General features: G+C 43.6%; 1 protein-coding gene across 1 annotated transcript in view; it reads right to left on the reverse strand.

Moving 5' to 3' along the window:
* Positions 1-21,194, reverse strand: part of LOC135205207 (TRMT1-like protein) — an 84,850-nt gene that overhangs the window by 30,866 nt on the left and 32,790 nt on the right. Inside the window, exon 4 of the mRNA XM_064235570.1 lies at positions 7,097-7,287. Within this exon, the coding sequence (XP_064091640.1) occupies positions 7,097-7,287 (191 nt within the window). The remainder of the gene's footprint in view (positions 1-7,096; positions 7,288-21,194) is intronic.

The raw sequence follows: 21,194 nt of genomic DNA on the forward strand, positions 1-21,194 counted from the left end.
GACTCTTTGCCGTTGCAAGAGACATCAGAAACAAACACTTTCTAGTGATATTACGAAATGAAGCAGTGTGTGGTGGTTCGAATTCTTCGGAGGATAGAAATTTAAGAACCACATCTAAGTTCCAGCTTGGAACCTTAGGTTCAAGTGACTTTGATGTTTCGAAGGAACGAATGAGGTCGTGCAAATCCTTATCATTCGTTAGATCTAATCCCTTGTTTCTAAAGACTGCTGAAAGCATACTCCTGTACCCCTTAATAGTCGGTACAGAGAGATGCGACTTTTCTCTAAGAAACAGAAGGAAATCCGCAATTTCGGTCACAGAGGTACTGGAAGAGGACAGGCACAGCTTCTTCGACCTGCACCAGCTTCTGAAAACCTCCCACTTCGATTGGTACACTCGCCTAGTAGATGATCTGCGGGCTCTAGCAATTGCGCTTGCTGCCTGGCGAGAAAACCCTCTCGCTCTGACAAGTCTTTCGATAGTCGAAAGGCAGTCAGAGCAAGAGCGGGAAGGTTTTGATAGTACCTCTCGGAAGTGGGGTGTTTGAGCAGATCTATTCTGTTTGGAAGAGATCTGGGGAAGTCCACTGTCCACTCCATCACCTCTGTGAACCAAATCTGAGATGACCAATACGGAGCAATCAGAGTCATTTTGGTTCCTTTGGATGCCACGAATTTTCTGACTACTTCCCCCAGTATCTTGAACGGGGGAAAAGCGTAAACATCTAGCCCTGACCAGTCCAGGAGAAAGGCGTCTGTTGCATAAGCCCTGGGATCTTCCACTAGGGCACAAAATGTGTCTATCCTTTTGGAGAGGAATGTGGCGAAAAGATCTATTTGAGGCTTCCCCCAAAGGTACCAAAGGCTCTGACAGACTTCTGAGTGGAGTGTCCATTCTGTGGGAAGGACCTGGAACCTCCTGCTCAGTCTGTCCGCTCTCACATTCCTCTCCCCTTGGACAAACCTCGTTAGAAGAACTACCTTCCTTTGGTTCGCCCAAATCAACAGATCTCTTGCCAGCTCGTACAGAGCGAAAGAGTGAGTCCCTCCTTGTTTCTTGACATAAGCCAGAGCGGTCGTATTGTCTGAGTTTATCTGTACGACCTTGCCTCTGACTATGTGTTCGAAGCTCTTTAGCGCAAGGTGAATTGCTAAAAGCTCCTTGCAATTTATGTGCCATGACACCTGTTCTGCCGACCAGGTGCCTGACACTTCTTTGGATCCCAATGTTGCACCCCAGCCCGACTCCGACGCGTCTGAGAACAATGTCAGGCTTGGGTTCCGTACTTGCAGGGATACTCCTTTGTTTTCTTTTAAGGGAATCAACCACCACTTTAAATGATTTTTTATTTCCTCCGAGATTGGAAACATGTCCGAGAGCTGTCCTGTCTTCCAACTCCAACTTCTTCTCAGGAAGAACTGAAGCGGACGAGATAGTCTTCCTAGGGGAAAGAACTGTTCGAGCGAGGAAAGGGTCCCCAGAAGGCTCAGCCATTCCCTCGCTGAAGTGCGCTCTTTCCCTAAGAAGTTCGATACTGTGGCACAGCCTTTCCTTATTCTCTCTTGAGAGGGAAAAACTCGAAAACCCCGAGAATCCATCTGAATCCCCAGATAAACCACGTTCTGGCTGGGGATCATCTGAGACTTCTCGAGGTTCACGATCAATCCCAATGATTTTGTCAATTCCAGTGTTGTTGACAGGTCCTCCAAACACTGCTTTTGAGACCTGGCTCTGATGAGCCAGTCGTCCAGGTACAGGGAGACGTTTATCCTTTTCAAATGTAAGTGTCTTGATACATTTTTCATCACGTCCGTAAAGACTTGAGGAGCCGTGGAAAGGCCGAAACACAGGGCCCTGAACTGATAGATTCTTCCCTCGAACATAAATCGAAGGTACTCCTCGACGAATGGTGGATCGGGATGTGGAAATATGCGTCCTGAAGGTCTAGGGACGCCATCCAATCTCCTTGACGCAGTGCTGCAAGGACTGAAGCAGACGTTTCCATGCTGAACTTCTATTGTTTTACGAATTTGTTCAGCGCACTTACATCCAGTACCGGTCTCCATCCCCCCGAGGCTTTTGCTACAAGAAACAAGCGATTGTAAAACCCCGGGGAGCTGCAATCCAGCACCAGCTCTATTGCTCTTTTGTCCCACATCTGTTCCACCATCTGACGAAGAGTATCCATCAGAACAGGGTCCTTGTATCTGGCGGACAGTTCCCTCGGTGATGTTGTCAAGGGAGGAATGTCCTTTAATGGGATGTAATAACCCTTCTTGATGATTGACGTCGTCCAAGGATTCGATCCTATGTCTTCCCAGGCTTTCGCAAAGAAATGTAACCTGGCTCCTACAGGTGTCTGGAGGATAGATTTCTCACTTTCCCTTCTTAAAGGGACAGAAGGAAGACCTGCCCCTTTTCTCGGTTGACTTCCTTCTGGCGATAGATCTAGCTGGAAGGCCTCCTCGAAAGGGCTGCTGCTGTGCTGGACGAGCCACTTTCTTTTCCTCACTGGCCACAGGTCTATTTTTCCTTGAGGATTGTCTAAGGAGATCCTGGGTGGCCTTTTCAGTCAGTGAATGGGCAATATCCTTCACCAACTGCGAGGGAAAAAGATGTTCTGAGAGAGGCGCAAACAATAAGGCGGACCTTTGCGAAGGAGAGACGGCCTTCGTGAGGAAAGCACTGTGAACCGCCCTCTTCTTTAAAACTCCTGCACCAAAGAGGGAGCATACTTCAGCCGATCCATCCTGAACAGCCTTATCAATGCATGTGAGGATGCTATTTAGGGTTTCTGGGTCCAGTTGTTCCTTTTCATGAGACTTCTTGGCAAGAACCCCAAGGGACCAATCTAAGAAGTTAAAAACTTCTAAAGTGTGAAAAAGTCCTTTGAGGAGGTGGTCCGTTCCGAAAGACCCATGTTACTTTTGCTGAATTCAAGGCGTGTCTTCTCGATGAGTCTACCAAACTCGAGAAGTCTGACTCAGCTGAAACGGACAGAGACAATCCCATATTTTCTCCCGTTTCGTACCAAATGCCTCTCCTCCCTGTAAGTTTAGCGGGAGGCATACAAAAGACTGTCCTTCCTAACTCCTTCTTCTTCTTGAACCAGGAGTCAAGAGATTGTAGCGCCCTCCTCATAGATATAGCAGGCTTCATTTTTAGGAAAGAGGAAGACTTGTGCGTTTTCGTGCTCGAAAACAGAGAGCGTGGAGAAGGAGGAGCGGCTGGCGTTAAAGAGTCTCCATATTCTTCCAAAAGAAAGGACGAAAGAACTTTGTAATTAGAAAAATCCTTCCTTCATTTCATCCTCCGAGGCATCTTCTGGGTTCATAGGCTCGGAAGGAGAAGGCTCCCTTCTTTCTTCTGTTTCTTCCCTTACTCTCTTCCTTTCCGAAGAAGCACTTCTAATTGGAGAGGGACTAAGAGTTACTCTCTCTTTGCTAAAAGATTGACGCTTGGATGACTCCTGTCGGATGTCAGGCTCTTCATGCAGGGAATGCGCCTGGCGTACGGCAGGAGTATCGCGCCTGGAAGGAGTAACGTGTTTGGAATACTCCTGGTGCTTGGCAGGCGCAACGCGCTTCGAATACTCCTGGCGTCTGGTAGGCGCATCTTGTTCCGAATACTCTGGCGCCTGGGAGGAGTATTCCAAGATTAACAGAATCTCCTGGCGCCTGGGAGGAGTATAAAGTTCGGAATATCCTGGCGCCTGGGAGGAGTATTAAGTTCAGAATACTCCTGGCGCCTGGGTAGGAGTATTAAAGTTCAGGAATACTCTGGGCGGCCTGGGAGGAGATAAACTGAAATACTCGGCGCCTGGGAGGAGTATCGAGGTCCGAAGACTCCTGGCGCCTGGCAGGAGTATGTCGCTCCAAATACTCCTGATCCTTGGAATGCGTATGGTGTTTAGTAGGAGTATTGATCATGGTAGGCACTTTTCGTTTAACAAGCGCTCTACTCCTAACAGGATCTTCTTCTTCAGTTAACTCTTGGCGCTTGGTTGAAGATCTTGAACGTTGTACTGAATACTCTGGCTCTTTGCGCCTACTCGGAGCCTGGCTCCTGGCTGGAGCCAAACTCTTGACAGGAGTAACTTCCTTTCTTACTTCTCTCCTGTCTAACGCACCGTTCCCGCCGGAGATGGTCGCCTGTGCGACACCTCCCCTGGAAGGCTCGTTGCGCGTGACAGGGGATCGGTATTTAGATCTTTTAATAGGAAGCCTATCATCCTTCCTACGAGTAGGCTCCTTATAAAGAACTCCTACCAACGAGGCTAATTGTTCCTGCACATTCATTAAAATTTTCCTGGTTGAGGAATCTTTCGAATCAGGAGAGGGAGATCTGGAAGGCGCTCTAGGATCTCCTCCAGACCCAGAGTCTGATTGTTTTCTAGCCTTCTTTATTACCGAAGGCGCTTCTTCTTCAGAGAAGCGCTCGGGACTAGAATTGAGCTCATGTTCTTTCATACTCCTCTTCAGCGGACGGGAAAGTTTCGACTCCTTCCATCCTCTTCTCGGAGAGGGCGAACTAGAAGACGAAAAGCACTCTCGAAGGACGCTTTTCCTATAGCGGTCCTTGGCAGTTTGTGATATGATAGATTCTGCCGAAGGGACGCCTGATCGTTGGGGATTCTCCACAACCCCCGTACGGCTTTCGACTTTCCTTCTCCTCCGGGCCAGGGAGCTTGGAAGAGGTCTAGGCCTGGGAGCGTCGCAGAGACGACCAGACGCCCCCTCCACTACACTGGGGACACTAATATCACTAGCGAAACCACATTCACTTTCCTTACCTTCCAATGCTGCCATTTTTTCCTGCATTTTCTGAAGGGAAGCTCTGAGTTCCGCTATTTCCGAAGCAGAACTAGAGGGATTAGCAATTTGTGAACGGGCTGAAACAGAATGGGCATGATTATCAGAGGAAGAAGCTACAGAACTAGACAGTAAATCACGAGATGTAGACATTCTGCGGGTTTTGTAAGCCGCCTTCCTCTCTCTATCTTTCTCTAACTTCTTCAAGTAAGAAGTTAGATTCTTCCACTCTTGCGCACTCAGTTTCTCACACTCGTTACACGTATTCTCAATCGAGCATTCAACCATTCTACAACTACTGCATGTAGTGTGAGGATCTACCGAAGCTTTCGGAATCCTCACCTTACAGCCCTCATTCACACACACTCTGAAACTAACACTAGAGTCAGACATATTCACGAATTCCAAAAAACAGTCCACGATAGCGAATGCCAAACAACGATCCAAGTACGTCACCAAATATCAGCGAGAGATGATCAAAAGCGTTGTGAAAAAAGAATTCTAGTCAGGAGGAAGTAACAACAATGTTTGATACCACCGGCGACAGAGAGAATCTGATTAGAAAACGGGAATGGTTCCTAGTCCTGCCACCCAGAGCAGGGCGGTAGATCACCTGACCTACCTGTAGCGAGTGCCGCGAAATTTGAATTTCTGTCGGGGACGACGGAGTCGATAACTATGTATATATCTGACAGGTAAGTTGAATGTATGAAACATTATTTTTTTTATGACTTTGGCATCCACAGCTGAACAACATCTACCGACAACAATGGTTACCAAGGGCTATCCAATCCCAATTTAGGTATAACTTCTTTCAGCAGCTATAAATCAAGACAGGTAAGGAATGGGGCCATTGTAGTTCCTGCTAGGCTAGTTTGGGAATCATTTTCTTTCTATCTAACAACTCAACAACTGCGCCTTTTCTGTCAGAGAACAGTCCCTTACCCTTGGACTTACTAGTTCCGCACTTTGATAGACTTTCACCTTAGCAAGGAAGGCTTACAAATTATGCACCTTTTCCAAGGGTGACATAGAGGTAGCTGTTCATAAGTTGGTTTTTATTATGTAGTGCATAATTTTTGCTGATGTTCACATTCCTGAGTTAACTCAGGAGTCATAAATTATACTATTTTTGTTTTCCAGCTGGCACTAGAAGATTTATCTTGATGTTAAGACCGAAGGTTTGCTTCCTGTATGAACAAATAAAACTTAGTCATGCAACATTTAAAATTTAGTCATTTTTCCATGCTTTGATAGTTATGAACTTGGAGAGAATTTCACAAAAGCAGCATCTCGCAATGGAAGGTCATAAAGTACGTACAGTAAACAATGCACACTGCCATCTACCGACAAAAATACAAAGTAAATGTTTACTTTGGGGTATGGAAATATAGAAAATGGGAATTCATCAAAGAACCAGCTAAATCAGGAAGATTCAATATGCAGGAATATTTTAAAAGTATGAACGAGTATCTATTATTGTAATTGTAAGACTGCACGGTACTAAATCAAGAATATTCGGGATAATCAATAACAGGGTTAAAGGAACAGGTTCTTTTTCTTCCTCATGTTCTTTGTAAAAAATTCTTATTAGCAGAACAGACACACAGAGCAAAATTTGATATTATGGGTGACAAAGGGGAGTGCTCCAAACAGAGTTTTAACTTGTGACCCTATCTCTTCGTATCTACCTAGGGTGGTGACTATACTGTAAAAGATCATCTCCATTCTGAACTCAATTAGAATATTCCTTGAAATGCCACAGTCAAATCTCTCACGTTCTGTCATTCCAATTCCAAGCAATGAAAAACCTCAAACTAGCAACTTCAAGAATGAATCCAAGCAAGTTATAAAACTCAAAGAAACATCCATAAGTTATTTTTCACAAAAATGTCAAGTAATGCAACATTTTCTCTCAAATTTAATGGAGAAATGGAGTTTTTAATCTATAAAAGATCTATATCAAACTGTTTCCAGCACCCAGAGCAAACTTCAATTTGTGGCAAGGATCAAGCCAAGTAACAGGAAAGAATACAACAATATTTACAATAAAATGTAGCAGCCCTATGATACTTGAAGATCTGTAAATTTTCAAAGAGACTATAATTTTTTTATACTTTCACTCGTAACATTATTATGCACACTTCTTGAGGAGGAGGAGGATTAAAATTTCTAGCTATAAAACATTTGTCTTATTTTCAAAAGTATGAATCTTGTCTGCTACATTGATGGCCAAAGATAAAAACTATAAACAAATATAGAGAGAATAATAACAATTACTTACCAACTAAGTATACAGTTTCAGGATAGAAAGCTCTGTCTTCACACAAGCAGCAATGGATTAATCTTCTGATCTTTCGGACACATTTGTTTGCAGCTGATGGTCCTCTGAGAACCCTTACAAAAACTGTGATGAAACTTTTCAGTGCTAAGCAGCAAAGCACTTCGATCCCTTTGTTGCATTTGGCTGCTGCCCTGAAATTGCATATAAAAAACAAATACAGTAATCATACTATATATGTATATAGGAAGATTTCATAAAAAAGGACAAGTAATCAAACGCTTCAAGATGATAACGTACATCTTCAAGTAACTTAATCCACATCTAAATATCTACTATGATGGTCTGTACTTTTAAAGGGAATTATGAAAGTTGAAGCTTTAAGTATAAATTATTCACAAGATAGAATGGTAACCTTGATTTCAATGGCTATGTATCTTCATGTACAAAACTGAATCTATACGAAAGCATTTAGAACAAACTACAATTATAAAAGATTTATTTGGGTGACAAACTTTTCCAAGCTTTTTCCAAAAGCTCTTTCATTAACAATATTATTGAAAAATTTTTAAGTCCCAAAACCCTTTTCATTTTTCAGTGACGTATTCATTGCAATGGAAAACAGAGTCATTTGTGCTCATATAGCAAATCTTCCCATGACTCCAGCACCATCAACTGCAGTACATCTAAGTATCTAAGTGAGTTGACCCACAGCTAGGCAGAACCCCACACTCATTGTTATTGTCATTTTGAGCCTCAGAAGCTGAGTTATTTGACAGAAATATTTAGTAAAGCCCTAGACTCCTCAACTTATTACTGAGAAGAAAGCTATTAAAAGGTGACAGTCTGTATGTTGTCCACCAAGGTGTTACTAGGGCATTCATCTCATATACTTGACAACCCAAAACATAAAACAGTAAACTGGCTATTAACCCTCTTACGCCGACTGGACGTATTTTATGTCGACATTTTTTGTCTCCCGTGTGCCAACTGGACGTATTTTACGTCGACTTACAAAAGTTTTTTTTTAAATTTGCGGAAAAATACTTATAGGCCTACCAGCCTAAAACTTTTGAATCACGCGCTTTGGGGGATGCTGGGAGTTCACGGATCAAGGTGTTGTTTTGTTTACAATCGTTACGCAGGCGCGCAAGCGCGAATTTTTTTCTTGCCGCACTAAAAAGTATCTGTGACACATCTTGGAAATTATTTCGTCACTTTGACATAATTTTTGTACCATTGTAAATTAGCCGTTACATGAAGTATTATATATGAAAATGTGTGCATTTTTATGTAGAATACAAAAATAAAATACTCATGATTGTAGCTTTTATCAGTTTTGAGATATTTTCATATAAATAACGATAATTGCCAAAATTTCAACCTTTGGTCAACTTTGACTCTACCGAAATGGTCAAAAAACGCAATTGTAAGCTAAAACTCTTATATTTTAGTAATATTCAATCATTTACCTTAATTTTGCAACTAATTGGAAGTCTCTAGCACAATATTTCGATTTATGGTGAATTTATGAAAAAACCTTTTCCTTACGTCCGCGCGGTAACTCTTCCGAAAAAAATCATACATGCGATTGTGGTAATGTTTGCACCATTTTAAAATTAGCCGTTATATAAAGTTTATATATGGAAATGTGCGCAATTTCATGCACAATACAACTAAAAACTACCCATGGTTGTAGCTTTTATCAGTTTTGAGATATTTTCATATAAATAACGATAATTGCCAAAATTTCAACCTTCGGTCAACTTTGACTCTACCAAAATGGTCAAAAAACGCAATTGTAAGCTAAAATGCTTATATTCTAGTAATATTCAAGCATTTACCTTCATTTTGCAACAAATTGGAAGTCTCTAGCACAATATTTCGATTTATGGTGAATTTATGAAAAAAATAACATTTTCTTTACGTCCGCGCGGTAACTCTTCCGAAAAAATCATACGTGAGATTGTGGTAATGTTTGCACCATTTTAAATTAGCCATTACATAAAGTTTTATATATGAAAATGTGCGCAATTTCATGTAGAATACAACAAAAAATAATTGAAGGTTGTAGCTTTTCTCATTTTCGAAATATTTGCATATAAATCACGATAAATAGAAAAAAAACCACGTTTGGTCAACTTTGACTCTACCGAAATGGTTGAAAAACGCAATTGTAAGCTAAAACTCTTACAGTCTAGTAATATTCAGTCATTTATCTTCATCTTGAAACAAATTCGAAGTCTCTAGCAAAATATTTAGATTTATGGTGAATTTAAAAAAAAATCTTTCCTTCCCTCCGCGCGCGGATTCTCCGCCACAAATCTCTGAAATGCGTACGTACCATTCTCGGAATATTTGCTCCGTTTCATATTAGGCATTTCATAGAGTTTTATATATGAAAATGTGCGCAATTTCATGTAGAATAAAACAAAAAATATTTGAAGGTTGTAGCTTTTCTTATTTCTGAAATAATTGCATATAAAAAATATATATATAAAAAAATTCGACATTCGGTCAACTTTAACTCGTCAGATATGGTCGAAAACTGCAATTGTAAGCTAATACTCTTACAGTATAGTTTGTCTTCATTTTGAAAGAAATTGGAAGTCTCTAGGACAATATTTAGATTTATGGTGAATTTTTGAAAAAAATATTTGTTTACGTCAGCGCGTTACGAATTCATGCATTATTTTGTGATAATATTTTCTCTGTGTTGCTTTTATCGTTTTACAATGTGTTATATACCAAAATTATTGCAATTTAGTGTACATTACAACTAAAAAAAATTAACTTGTTACCTTTAACCGTTTTGCACACAGCGCGATTTGAATACAATTATATACGAAATTTCGTTTTTGCGCTATCATATATCGCATTATTTATATATGATAATGATAATTTTTTTCATATCTGATGGTTGCATACTAAACTTCAGCCAATGACAAAAAAAGGAGCCAAAAATGAACTCTTAATCTTGAAAACTAAGCGCGCTGTGATTTTTTGAAAAAAATATTTTTTCCGCTTCCGCGCTCACTCTGAAACACCTCCGGCACACGGGAGACAATTTCTTTTTACCGCTTCGGCGTAAGAGGGTTAAATTTTTAGACACTGCTCTAGAGTTGGGAACTGATTTCAGGATGCTATAATCTCTGAAACAGTAACCTAATTCCTAATTGCTCCAGTTGAAGATAATGACCATGACCCTGTTCCTCCCTAAAACAAACCTGGGTATTAGGTTTATGCTCCTATCCTTTTCTCTAAGTCCTCAACCTGTACTACACTAGGACTTCAGCCTTATACCCACCAGAATTCCTTAGTAGCTCCCACTAATTAGTTGTCCTGGTGCAAGGTCTACAGACGTCACAATGAACTGCCTTGGCAGATAGAACTTTCAAAATTTAAATTCTAGCTGCTGATGGATAGAAACTATAGCTATGTAACTACTTGGTAAGGTGCATATATAAAATGAGAAAGTAGTCTTACATTTCCTGAACAAGATTATCCTCTGCTAAAACTACAAATACAGGCAGTCCCCAGTTACTGGCAGACTCAGTTAATGGCAATCCAGTTTTATGGCGATCGTCTAGCGCCATAAATCGACGAGTCGGTATCGAGAATCCAAAATCTAGCTAAGCTTAGATGTAACATCAAGGCAGTCCCCAGTTATCGACGGACCCTGTTAATGGCGATCCGGTTTTATAGCACTTGTCTAGGGCCATAAAAGCAGAGATTTATGGCGCCGTAACGGGCCGAGTTTCGATTATCGGCGCCATTAGGTGCTGATAAGAGTTATGGAGCTGTAATGTACATAACAGAGGTGACATTACCTGGTTATCTGCGCCATTAACCGAAGCACTGCGCCATGAGCGCCATAAATCGCCAGTTTTAGTTGATGGCGGTTTTGCTTACCTGCACCCCGCTGAGAATGGAACCCCCACCAATTAACCGGGGACTGCCTGTACCAAATTACAAGGAGTGCTTCACTGAAAGCTGCGGAACATCCAACCAGTGAACCAAAACAAAAGCTACCCAAACCATGCACACTTGATGAGCGGCAGGAACGAATTGGGCACCTCAGTCTGTTTGTACCTATGCTTCACTGAAAATGGGCGGAGTTAGTTACCTACAAAAGAATATGTAGTGCTACTACAAAATTTTTAATCTTAAGCTGCCATGAAGTAGGAATACAGAGCAATGTAATTACTTAGGAAGTTACTTATATAAAACAACTCTTTAAACACCTCTCAACCCAAAATAAGCCAAAGATCATCTCTCCAATTAAGTTGGCTTGAGTGTTCATTAAACAAACAGGTGGTCAGTACAAGTTGCTTCTGCCATTTGTTTGTACAGGCTGTTCCAGGTTATCGGTGTCCTCATTTATCACCTATCCAGTTTTATGGCGCACCGAAATGCACCGATTTCCAGTTATCGGCGCTGATAACAGAGTATGTATTGCCACTGATACACACCTACCAAAGGCACCATTAGCCGATTATTGGTGCCAAAATCCAGCTATCGGTGCCGATAAGAGCCAAAAATTGATATTTTTGTAATGAAATGAAGTTTTATAAATATGCTTACCAAGTAATTACTTAGCTAACGATTAGCCTCGCACGGCATTCAAAATAAAAAAATTTATGCGCAAGTGACTGTTGCAATGTGTGGGTGGCAGGTCCCGCCCCCCACAGCGGGAACTCGCAAGCAACATTAGCCAATAGCATCATTCTTATTTATGCCGCTTAGTCCAAGAAAATCAGAGGGGAGGAGGGCGGGCTCTGATTTAGTACTTATACTTGGTAAGTATATTTATTTTTATAAAACTTCATTTTATTATAAAAGTAGCTTATTAAGAAATTACTTAGCTGAATCCCACATTGCAAGGGGGGTGGAATAAATGTATTAAAGGCATGTTATTATTGAACTAGAGGAAAGGTTAACACTGGCTCAGTGTTGTCACTTGCTTACTTGGCAAGAGAGCTACAGCAGGACATGCTGCCTTAACCTGTAGTGGTGTGGCAGTGAGCCGGGAGTTGCCTCTACATCAGTGAAGCCTTGCAGTGGGGATGTGCCTGACCGCTGACAAGACTCAGGATAAAATATTCACGCCCTTGCCCTGGGCACAATACCAAAATGATATTGTTAAGATACAATAAAGTTTTGTACATACTTACCTGGCAGATATATACGATTAATGGCCCACCCATCCTCCCCTCAGGAGACAGGTGGAAGAGAAATTATGTCTTAGAAAACGGGAATGGTTCCGGATCCCGCCACCCAGCGGCGGGAATGGGGGATCACCTGACCTACCTGTCGCGTGTGCCGTGAGCTTTGAAATTCTGTCGGGACGACGGAGTCTATAGCTAAGTATATATCTGCCAGGTAAGTATGTACAAAACTTTATTGTATCTTAACAATATCATTTTTGTACATGAAAACTTACCCAGCAGATATATACTTAGCTGATTGGCACCCTTGGTGGAGGGTAAGAGACAGCTAAAACATAATGATAATACTTATACTAAATACATTAAAAACAGGGAAAAACAACATATGTTCTTGGATATAATAATCCATGGTTCCTACCTGATTGGGCTGAAGACTTCATGATTACTGTCTATGAGTCTGCCTGCCTCAAGAGTCCCAGCGAGGTATGGACCTATGGCTGAATAACTCTTTGGATCGTGTCAATGGGGGCTAGCCCGCTTACGCGACAGAGCCTACCTACTCTTGATCGTACCAATGGGGGCTGACCCACTTACATGGTAAAGCCTTGACCTTTGTCATATCAATGGGGACTAGCCCTCTTACATGACAGAGTTAAGGTTTCTATAAGTAAACACAAGGAGCACTGAAGCCAATCCCGATCACCTGACCATGTTAGTACTGTTATAACCTATGAATTGCAAGAGGGTCCCCTATTCCCTCTGACAATCAACCAATAAAAACAACCACCAATAAAGACAAATTTAAACACTAAAGTAAGTTATGAAGGATTAGCTTCAGCCCCTTCTCCCAGCACTGAATTCGCCGAAACATACGCTCCCAGAGTAAAGCACTTTTCGTAAGAAATTTTTACGTCTCTTAGGTAATTGGAGGCAAACACAGAATTACATCTCAAAAAAGTTGACTCTATCAGTGCCTGAAGAGACCATGTTTTGTGAAATGCCATTGACGTAGCTATGGCTCTCACTTCATGTGCTCTTACTCTGAGAATCTTGAGGTGCTCTTCATTGCAAGTAAGGTGAGCTTCCTTTATTACATCCTTTATGAAGAACATAAGGGCATTCTTTGAAATCGATCTTTTCGGATCTTTTACAGAGCACCAAAGACTTTCTTCTGTACCTCCCAGCAACACTTTTTTCTTCAGGTAGAACTTGAGTGCCCTGACTGGACACAAAGTCCTCTCTAGTTCTCTTCCTGTTAATGAAAGAAAGTCCTTTTATCTCAAAGCTTCTTGGCCAAGGTTTTGAGGGATTTTCGTTCTTTGCTAGAAAAAATGGTTTAAAGGTGCAAACCGCTGAATCCTTCCTAAAACCAACTTTACCTTCCAAGGCTTGCAACTCGCTAATTCTCTTAGCTGTTGCTAATGCAAACAGAAATAAGGACTTTCTAGTTAAGTCTCTAAATGAAGCTGTGTGAGACGGTACAAATTTCTGACATTAGGAACTTAAGGACCACATCCAAGTTCCAGCTAGGTTTCTTGATTATCTGGTCTTTCGTGGTTTCGAAAGACCTTATAAGGTCATGGAGATCTTTATTATTAGTAAGATCTAGTCCTCTATGTCGAAAGACTGAGGCCAGCATACTCCTGTAACATTTTACTGTCGATACTGCCAGGTTACAGTTCTTTCTCAAATAGAGAAGAAAATCAGCGATTTCAGTTACAGAGGTACTGGAAGTGGACATTTTCTTATTCTTACACCATCTTCTAAACAACTCCCACTTCGACTGATACACCCTAGAGGTGGAAACTCTTCTGGCTCTTGCAATAGCCTTCGCCACTTCGCGCGAAAAACCTCTTGCTCTGACGAGTCCTTCGACAGTCTGAAGGCGGTTAGACTTAGAGCGGGGAGGTTCTTGTGAAATCTGTCGAAGTGGGGCTGTTTGAGAAGATCGTTCCTCAGTGGAAGCGATCTTGGAAAATCTACTATCCACTCCAGCACCTCTGTGAACCAATCGAGAGCTGGCCAGAAGGGAGCAATGAGGGTCATTTTTGTTCCCTCTGAGCAAGCGAACTTCCTCAATATTTCCCCTACTATCTTGAAAGGAGGGAAGGCGTATGTGTCTAAGCCTGTCCAATCTAGCAGAAAGCTGTCTACGGCTACTGCTTGCGGATCCGAGATCGGGGAGCAATAGTTTTCTAGTCTGTGATTCGTGTTGGTCGCAAACAGGTCTATATTGGGCCTTCCCCACAGATGCCACAGTTGTTGGCAAATCTGAGGATTGAGAGTCCATTCCGTGGGTAGGACTTGGTCTTTCCTGCCCAACAGATCCGCCCGGACATTTCTCTCTCCCTGCACAAACCTTGTGAGAAGAGAGATCTTCCTTTCCTGAGCCCAAATCAGCAGATCCTTTGCTGATTCGTACAGGGAAAAGGAATGCGTCCCCCCCTGTTTCTTTATATATGCAAGGGCTGTTGTGTTGTCCGAGTGAATTTGAATCACCAGACCTGAGACCTGTTCCTCGAAATGAACTAGAGCTAGATGAATGGCTGTTAGTTCTTTCTTGTTTATGTGCCAGGACACTTGTTCTCCTACCCAAGTGCCTGACACTTCTTCCGAACCTAGGGTTGCTCCCCACCCTGAATCTGAGGCGTCTGCAAATAACGCTAGGCGAGGGTTCTCTAAGTGAAGGGAGATCCCCTTGCTTAGTTTTTGTGGATCTAACCACCAGAGGATATTTTCCTTGATTCCCTTCGAGATCAGAAAGGTTTCTCCCAGATTTTGGGACTTCCAATCCCATTTCTCCTTCAGATAAAATTGAAGGGGTCTTAGGTGTAGTCTTCCTAAGGAAACGAACTGTTCCATCGAGGAGAGGGTCCCCAGTAAGCTCATCCATTCCCTCGCGGAACAATGTTCTTTCCTTAAGAAGACTGCCACCTTTTCCAAGCAGCGTTCTCTCCTTTCCTGCGAAGGATACGCTAGAAAATCCCGAGAATCCATCTGAATCCCCAAATAGACAATGCTTTGCTGGGGAGTCAGCATGGATTTCTCGAGATTGACTAAAAGTCCCAGGGACTTTGTCAATTTTAGAGTAAAGAAAAGGTCCTCCAGACATTGTTTCTCCGATTGGGTTCTTATTAGCCAATCGTCCAGATATAATGAGATCCTGATCCCTTCCAGATGTAGCCAATACGCTACATTCTTCATGATATCCGTGAAGACTTGAGGGGCAGTCAAAAGTCCGAAACACATCGCTCGGAACTGGAATACTTTCCCTTGGAACATGAATCTTAGGTATTTCCGTGATGCCGGATGAATTGGCACATGGAAATACGCATCTTGAAGGTCCAGGGACACCATCCAGTCCCCTGGACGAAGAGCAGACAGAACAGAGGAAGACGTCTCCATCGAGAATTTCTTCTTCATAACAAAGAAATTCAGGGCACTGACGTCTAGCACCGGTCTCCATCCCCCCGATGCTTTCGGTACCAGGAACAACCGATTGTAAAATCCTGGAGACTGGAGATCTTGAACCAGTTCTACTGCTTGTTTGGAAATCATCTGTTCCACTGCCTGCAAAATAGCTAGTCTTCGGACCGAATCCGAGTATCTTGCAGTCAACTCCCTTGGAGTTGTCATCAAGGGAGGATTTTCCCTGAAGGGGATCAAGTATCCTTTTTTCAGGATCGAGAGGGACCAAGAATCCGCTCCCTTCTGCGCCCAGACTTTTGCAAACTGGAGTAGTCTGGCGCCTACTTTTGTCTGGAGGACCCTCTGTTCATCTAGACTTCCGAAGGACCTTCTAGATGGTCTACTCCTCCGTTCTGGTCTGCGACCTCTAAGAGGGGTTCTAGAAGAGGAGGCACCTCGAAAGGGCTGTACAAAAGAGGGTCTCTCTCTTTTTTCAATAGGCACGGCCGGCCTAAACTTCTTAGCTGAGTGTGTGAGGAGATCCTGAGTTGCCTTCTCCGTTAGAGATTTTGCAACCTCCTTAACCGTCTCCTGTGGGAACAGATGAGAGGACAAAGGGGCGAAAAGAAGAGAGGATCTTTGTAAGGGTGATACGGCTCTTGCTAGAAAAGAGCTAAAGGCCGATCTCTTCTTTAAGACTCCTGTTCCGAAAAGCGAGGCAACTTCTACGGAGCCGTCCATAACTGCTCTGTCCAAGCAAGCCAGGACACTAGAAAGTTCTTCCATCGAGACAAAGTCGGTGTCCTGAGCTCTCTTGGCTAATGCTCCCAATACCCAGTCCATGAAATTGAACACTTCTAGAGTCTTAAAGAGACCCTTTAGAAGGTGGTCTAGCTCACACATGCCCCATGTTGCTTTAGCAGAAAGCAAAGACTTCCTCCTGGATGAGTCTACTAGAGAAGCAAACTCCGCGTATGCGGATGAAGGGAGGCCTAACCCCATGGGTTCCTTGGTCTCGTACCACCTTCCAGGTTTCCCTGTTAACTTGGAAGGAGGGCAGGAAAAAACTGTTTTGCCCGCTTCCTTTCTTGAGGCTAACCATTCTGAAAAGGTCTTTAAAGCCTTTTTCATACATAAAGCAGGGCGCATCTTGACGAATGAAGAAGACTTATGCGCTTTGGTACTGGACATTAAAGATCCTGGTGAAGGAGGATCAGCAGGATGAAGGGAGTCTCCGAACTCCTTGAGAAGTAGAAGAGAGAGCCTCTTGTAGTCCGAAACTGCTACATCTACGGGCTTGTCCTCATCCGACACTTCTTCCAAAGGATCAACTGAAGGAGACCGTTTGGAAGTGATCTGGCTCTTCCCGGGAGAAGTACTCCTTTCCCAAGAAGGGGAGCGCTGAATGATAGAAAAACTTCTATACGAAGAATGAGGCTCCTGGCGGCCAGACACATTCTTGCGCCTACTAGACTCTTGTTGCCTAGTCACTTGAGGTTCACAAGACTCGCGGCGCTTGATAGGCTCCTGGCGTCCTGATTCAGGGCGCTTGAAAGGCTCCCTGCGCCCTGACTCCTGACACCTAGCAGGCTCCTGGCGCCCTGACTCCTGACGCCTAACAGACTCCTGGCGCCCTGACTCCTGCCGTCTAACTGACTCCTGACGCCCTGAATCCTGGGGCTTGAGAGGCTCTTGACGCCCTTTCTTGCGTCTCACTGCCTCTTTGCGCCTGACTGGCTCCTGATGCGAATCCTGGTCCTGTAGTCCCAAAGGATCCTGATACTTGAATTGGTTTAGGTTCTCTTCCGGCTCCTTGAACCTAAATCGATCGAGACTTCTGCTCGATTCACGGCGTCTAGAAGGAGAGAGGCTACGTACTTCCTGTCTGCCAGGATTCAAAGCCTTGTCCAAAGGAGGGCGCTTATCTCTTGGAAAGGAGCGCCTACAGGGCGAAAGGAATCGCCTGTCAGGAGAAAAACTCCTATCCAAAGAGTCTCTCGACGAAGGCGATAATCGCCTTGGAGTGTGTGGGGGCTCTCTCCTATACGTAGAGGGGCGCTTAGATGAACTCTTAACAGGGAGCGAAACATCTTTCCTCCTTGTTGAATCCGTAGCGAAAGAGCCTACTAAAGAGGCTAACTGCTCCTGCAGGTTAATCAGGAACTTCTTCGTTGGATCCTGAAGAGAGGGCTCCTCCTGTCTCGCCTTCTTAGGATCCGAGGGCCAATACTCTGGAAAACGCTCTGGGCTGGAATCAGCCGCGTCTCCTTTTGGCGCCTTCCAGGTTCTCTTCAAAGGGCACGATTGAGAGGCCGAACTCCATCCTCTTTTAGGAGAGGAAGAGTCCGAGGCCGAAAAACACTCCCTTAGGATGCCTTTTCTGCAGCTATCCAAGGCAGCCTGGGACTTTACAACAGGATCTGCCGAAGGGACGCCTGACCGTTGGGGATGTTCTGCATCCTCCCTGCGGCTTTCGACATTCCTCCTCCCCTGGTCCTGGGAGTTTGGAACAGGTCTAGGCCTAGGAGCAATGAGGAACCAGTCAGATGCCCCCTCCACTGCACTGGGGACACTGCACAAATCACTATCACCACTCTTACCTTCATTTAACGCTCGTAACTGAGCTTGGAGTTTCTTGATTGAAGCTTTCACATTTTCCCTTTCAGAGGAAGAATCTTTGGATTCAGTACGGGGAGAAGCAGCTGTGGCTAAGGGAAAATCATTAGTAATAGGAGAGTTATGAACTTCCTGTTCTAGAGAACAAGATCTACTAGATGATCTAGCTGAAGCTTTCCTTACTCTATCCCTCTCAAGTTTCCTAACGTAAGAAGATAACTCCTTCCATTCAAGCTCTGTAAGGTTCTCGCACTCAATACAGGTGTTATTAAAAGAACATTCATTCTCTCTACATTTAGAGCAAACATTATGAGGGTCTACCGACGATTTCGGTAGCCTAACTTTACAACCTTCCTTACTACAAACTCTAAACATAGGTGAAGCCTTAGCGTCAGACATCGTGAAAGAGTAGTCAATACCAAAGTCGAAAAACAGTCCACAAAAAGCGTATGTCAAGCCAGAGAAAAAAACAGAATACGTCACCAAAAAACCAATCCAAATTCTCGGCAACCGAGTTGAAATCCAAGATGGAGGAACGAACAATAGGTGTTGTCCGTTCAACCGACAGAGAAATTATGTCTTAGAAAACGGGAATGGTTCCGGATCCCGCCACCCAGCGGCGGGAATGGGGGATCACCTGACCTACCTGTCGCGTGTGCCGCGAGTTTTGAAATTCTGTCGGGACGACCGAGTCTATAGCTAAGTATATATCTGCTGGGTAAGTTTACATGTACAAAAATAACAAGGCCCGAGAACCAACCTGTCACCTTATATGTGTTATGCCAAATCAAATTAAAGACACCAACCAACCGACCGACTGGTTGGTCCTCCAAGTACCAGGTACCCCGAGGCTCCCCGTAACTCAACATCCTTGACACAAGGAAAAAGATAGGAGAGAGTTCGTGTCCCTCCTATGCTTCCTCACCCAGTAACATGCCAGCCACTGCCAACAGGCCAAGGATACTGCAATTTTCAAAGACTGTTTCTACTGCCTTCAAATAATGTAACGGAAATATCGACTTACACCTCCAAAAGGTTGACTGAATTATCGCAGAGAGAGACAAGTTATGTTTAAAAGAGAGGGAGGTGGCCACAGCTCTGACCTCATGCGCTCTCACTTTCAGCAATGTAAGCGATTCCTCCTGTGTCCGGGAATGAGCTTCAGATATCAGGTCTCTGATAAAGAACGAGAGGCCTTTCTTGGAAATCGGACACAAGGGATTCTTGACCAAACACCAGACGTTACTTGAGGATCCTCTGATCTTCTGTTTTCTCCAGTAACACCTCAGTGCTCTGACCAGGCAGAGAGCTCTTTCTTCTTTGTCTGAGCCCAGGATACCCGTTAGGTTCCTTATACGAAAAGAAAGAGGCCATAGCTTATTAGGATCTCTAAGAAGCCCAAGGTGAAGGAGCAGACCGCATCGCCTTGCAAGAATCCGACTCATTTATCAATAGCATGTAGCTAACTCGCGTTTAGCCGTAGCTAACACTGCTAAAAACAGCGTCTCTCGTAAAATATCCTTGAGAGAGGCGGACCTGAGGGGCTCGAAAGGAGGACCCATAAGCCACTTCAATACTACGTCCAGGTTCCAGGATACCAACGTCAACTTCTTCTGCTTGGAAGTGTCGAAAGATTTCAACATGTCATGAAGATTTTGATTAGTAGAAAGGTCCAGATTACAATGCTTAAACAAAGAAGAAAGCATGGCTTGGTAACCTTTGATCATAGGATATGAAAGGTTCTTATAGGTTCTTAAATAGAGGTGAACATCAGCAATCTGAGTAACAGACATCTCAGAAGACAAGATGTGATGACTGAGAAGTACCAGAAGACAAGATGTGATGACTGAAGTACCTTCTACGGAAGATTGCCCATTTTGACTGGTAGACGTTACTAGTCGACTAGCAGTTCCACGCTGGACGAGTGGTTTTCGAGCTGGGCTGCCAATCCGGCGGTCCCAGGTTCGATTCCCGGCTCGGTCAACGCGGAATCAGAGAAATTTATTTCTGGTGATAGAAATTCATTTCTCGATATAGTGTGGTTCGGATTCCACAATAAGCTGTAGGTCCCGTTGCTAGGTAACCAATTGGTTCCTAGCCACGTAAAATAATATCTAATCCTTCGGGCCAGCCCTAGGAGAGCTGTTAATCAGCTCAGTGGTCTGGTAAAACTAAGATATACTTAACTTAGTCGACTAGCGTCTGCACTTTACAATAGCTTCTGCGGCTGCTCTTGAAAATCCCTTCGCTCTGATGATTTCCTGAAAGTCTGAAGCCTGTCAGAGCAAACATGGACAACCCTTGGTGGTACCTTCTGAAATGCGGTTGTCTGCCACGGAAAGTTCACCGGCAGACGTAGAAGGTCCGAGAACCATTCCTTCGTGGGTCAGAGTGGGGCTACCAGAATCATGGAGATGTAGCTGTGAGACACAAAATTGTTCAGAACTTTCCTGACTAGGTTGAAGGGAGGGAAAGCGTAAAGATCCAGTCCTGACCAGTCGATCCGGTGCTAGGACTCTAAAAACTTCCACCTACTATCATCCCACTCCTTACACTCATCACATGTAAGCTCTCTTCTCTTGTACACACCTGACCTCTGCACTCGCTGCATCTCGTGTGTGCATCACAGCACATCTTGGTCAGTCTAGTCTTCCAGCCTTCCCTACAATAGCGAAGACTGGAAGCACTAGAGTCAGTCATACTAATACTTTAATCAACGAGAAGAGACCAAAAATAATGATAAAAAACCAACCAAAATAATGTAACAGACATAAAAAAGCCAACTAAGGCGAGTGCATCACCGACTTCAGAGCAACAAGAAAGCAGCAAAAATGAATTTAGGAAGAGTTAGACAACATCTTCTTGCCTGCAAGGTAAAGAAGAATGACGATATCGGCTAATGTCACGCG

The sequence above is a fragment of the Macrobrachium nipponense genome, chromosome 49 (assembly GCF_015104395.2).
Source record: "Macrobrachium nipponense isolate FS-2020 chromosome 49, ASM1510439v2, whole genome shotgun sequence".
Lineage (NCBI taxonomy): Eukaryota > Metazoa > Arthropoda > Malacostraca > Decapoda > Palaemonidae > Macrobrachium > Macrobrachium nipponense.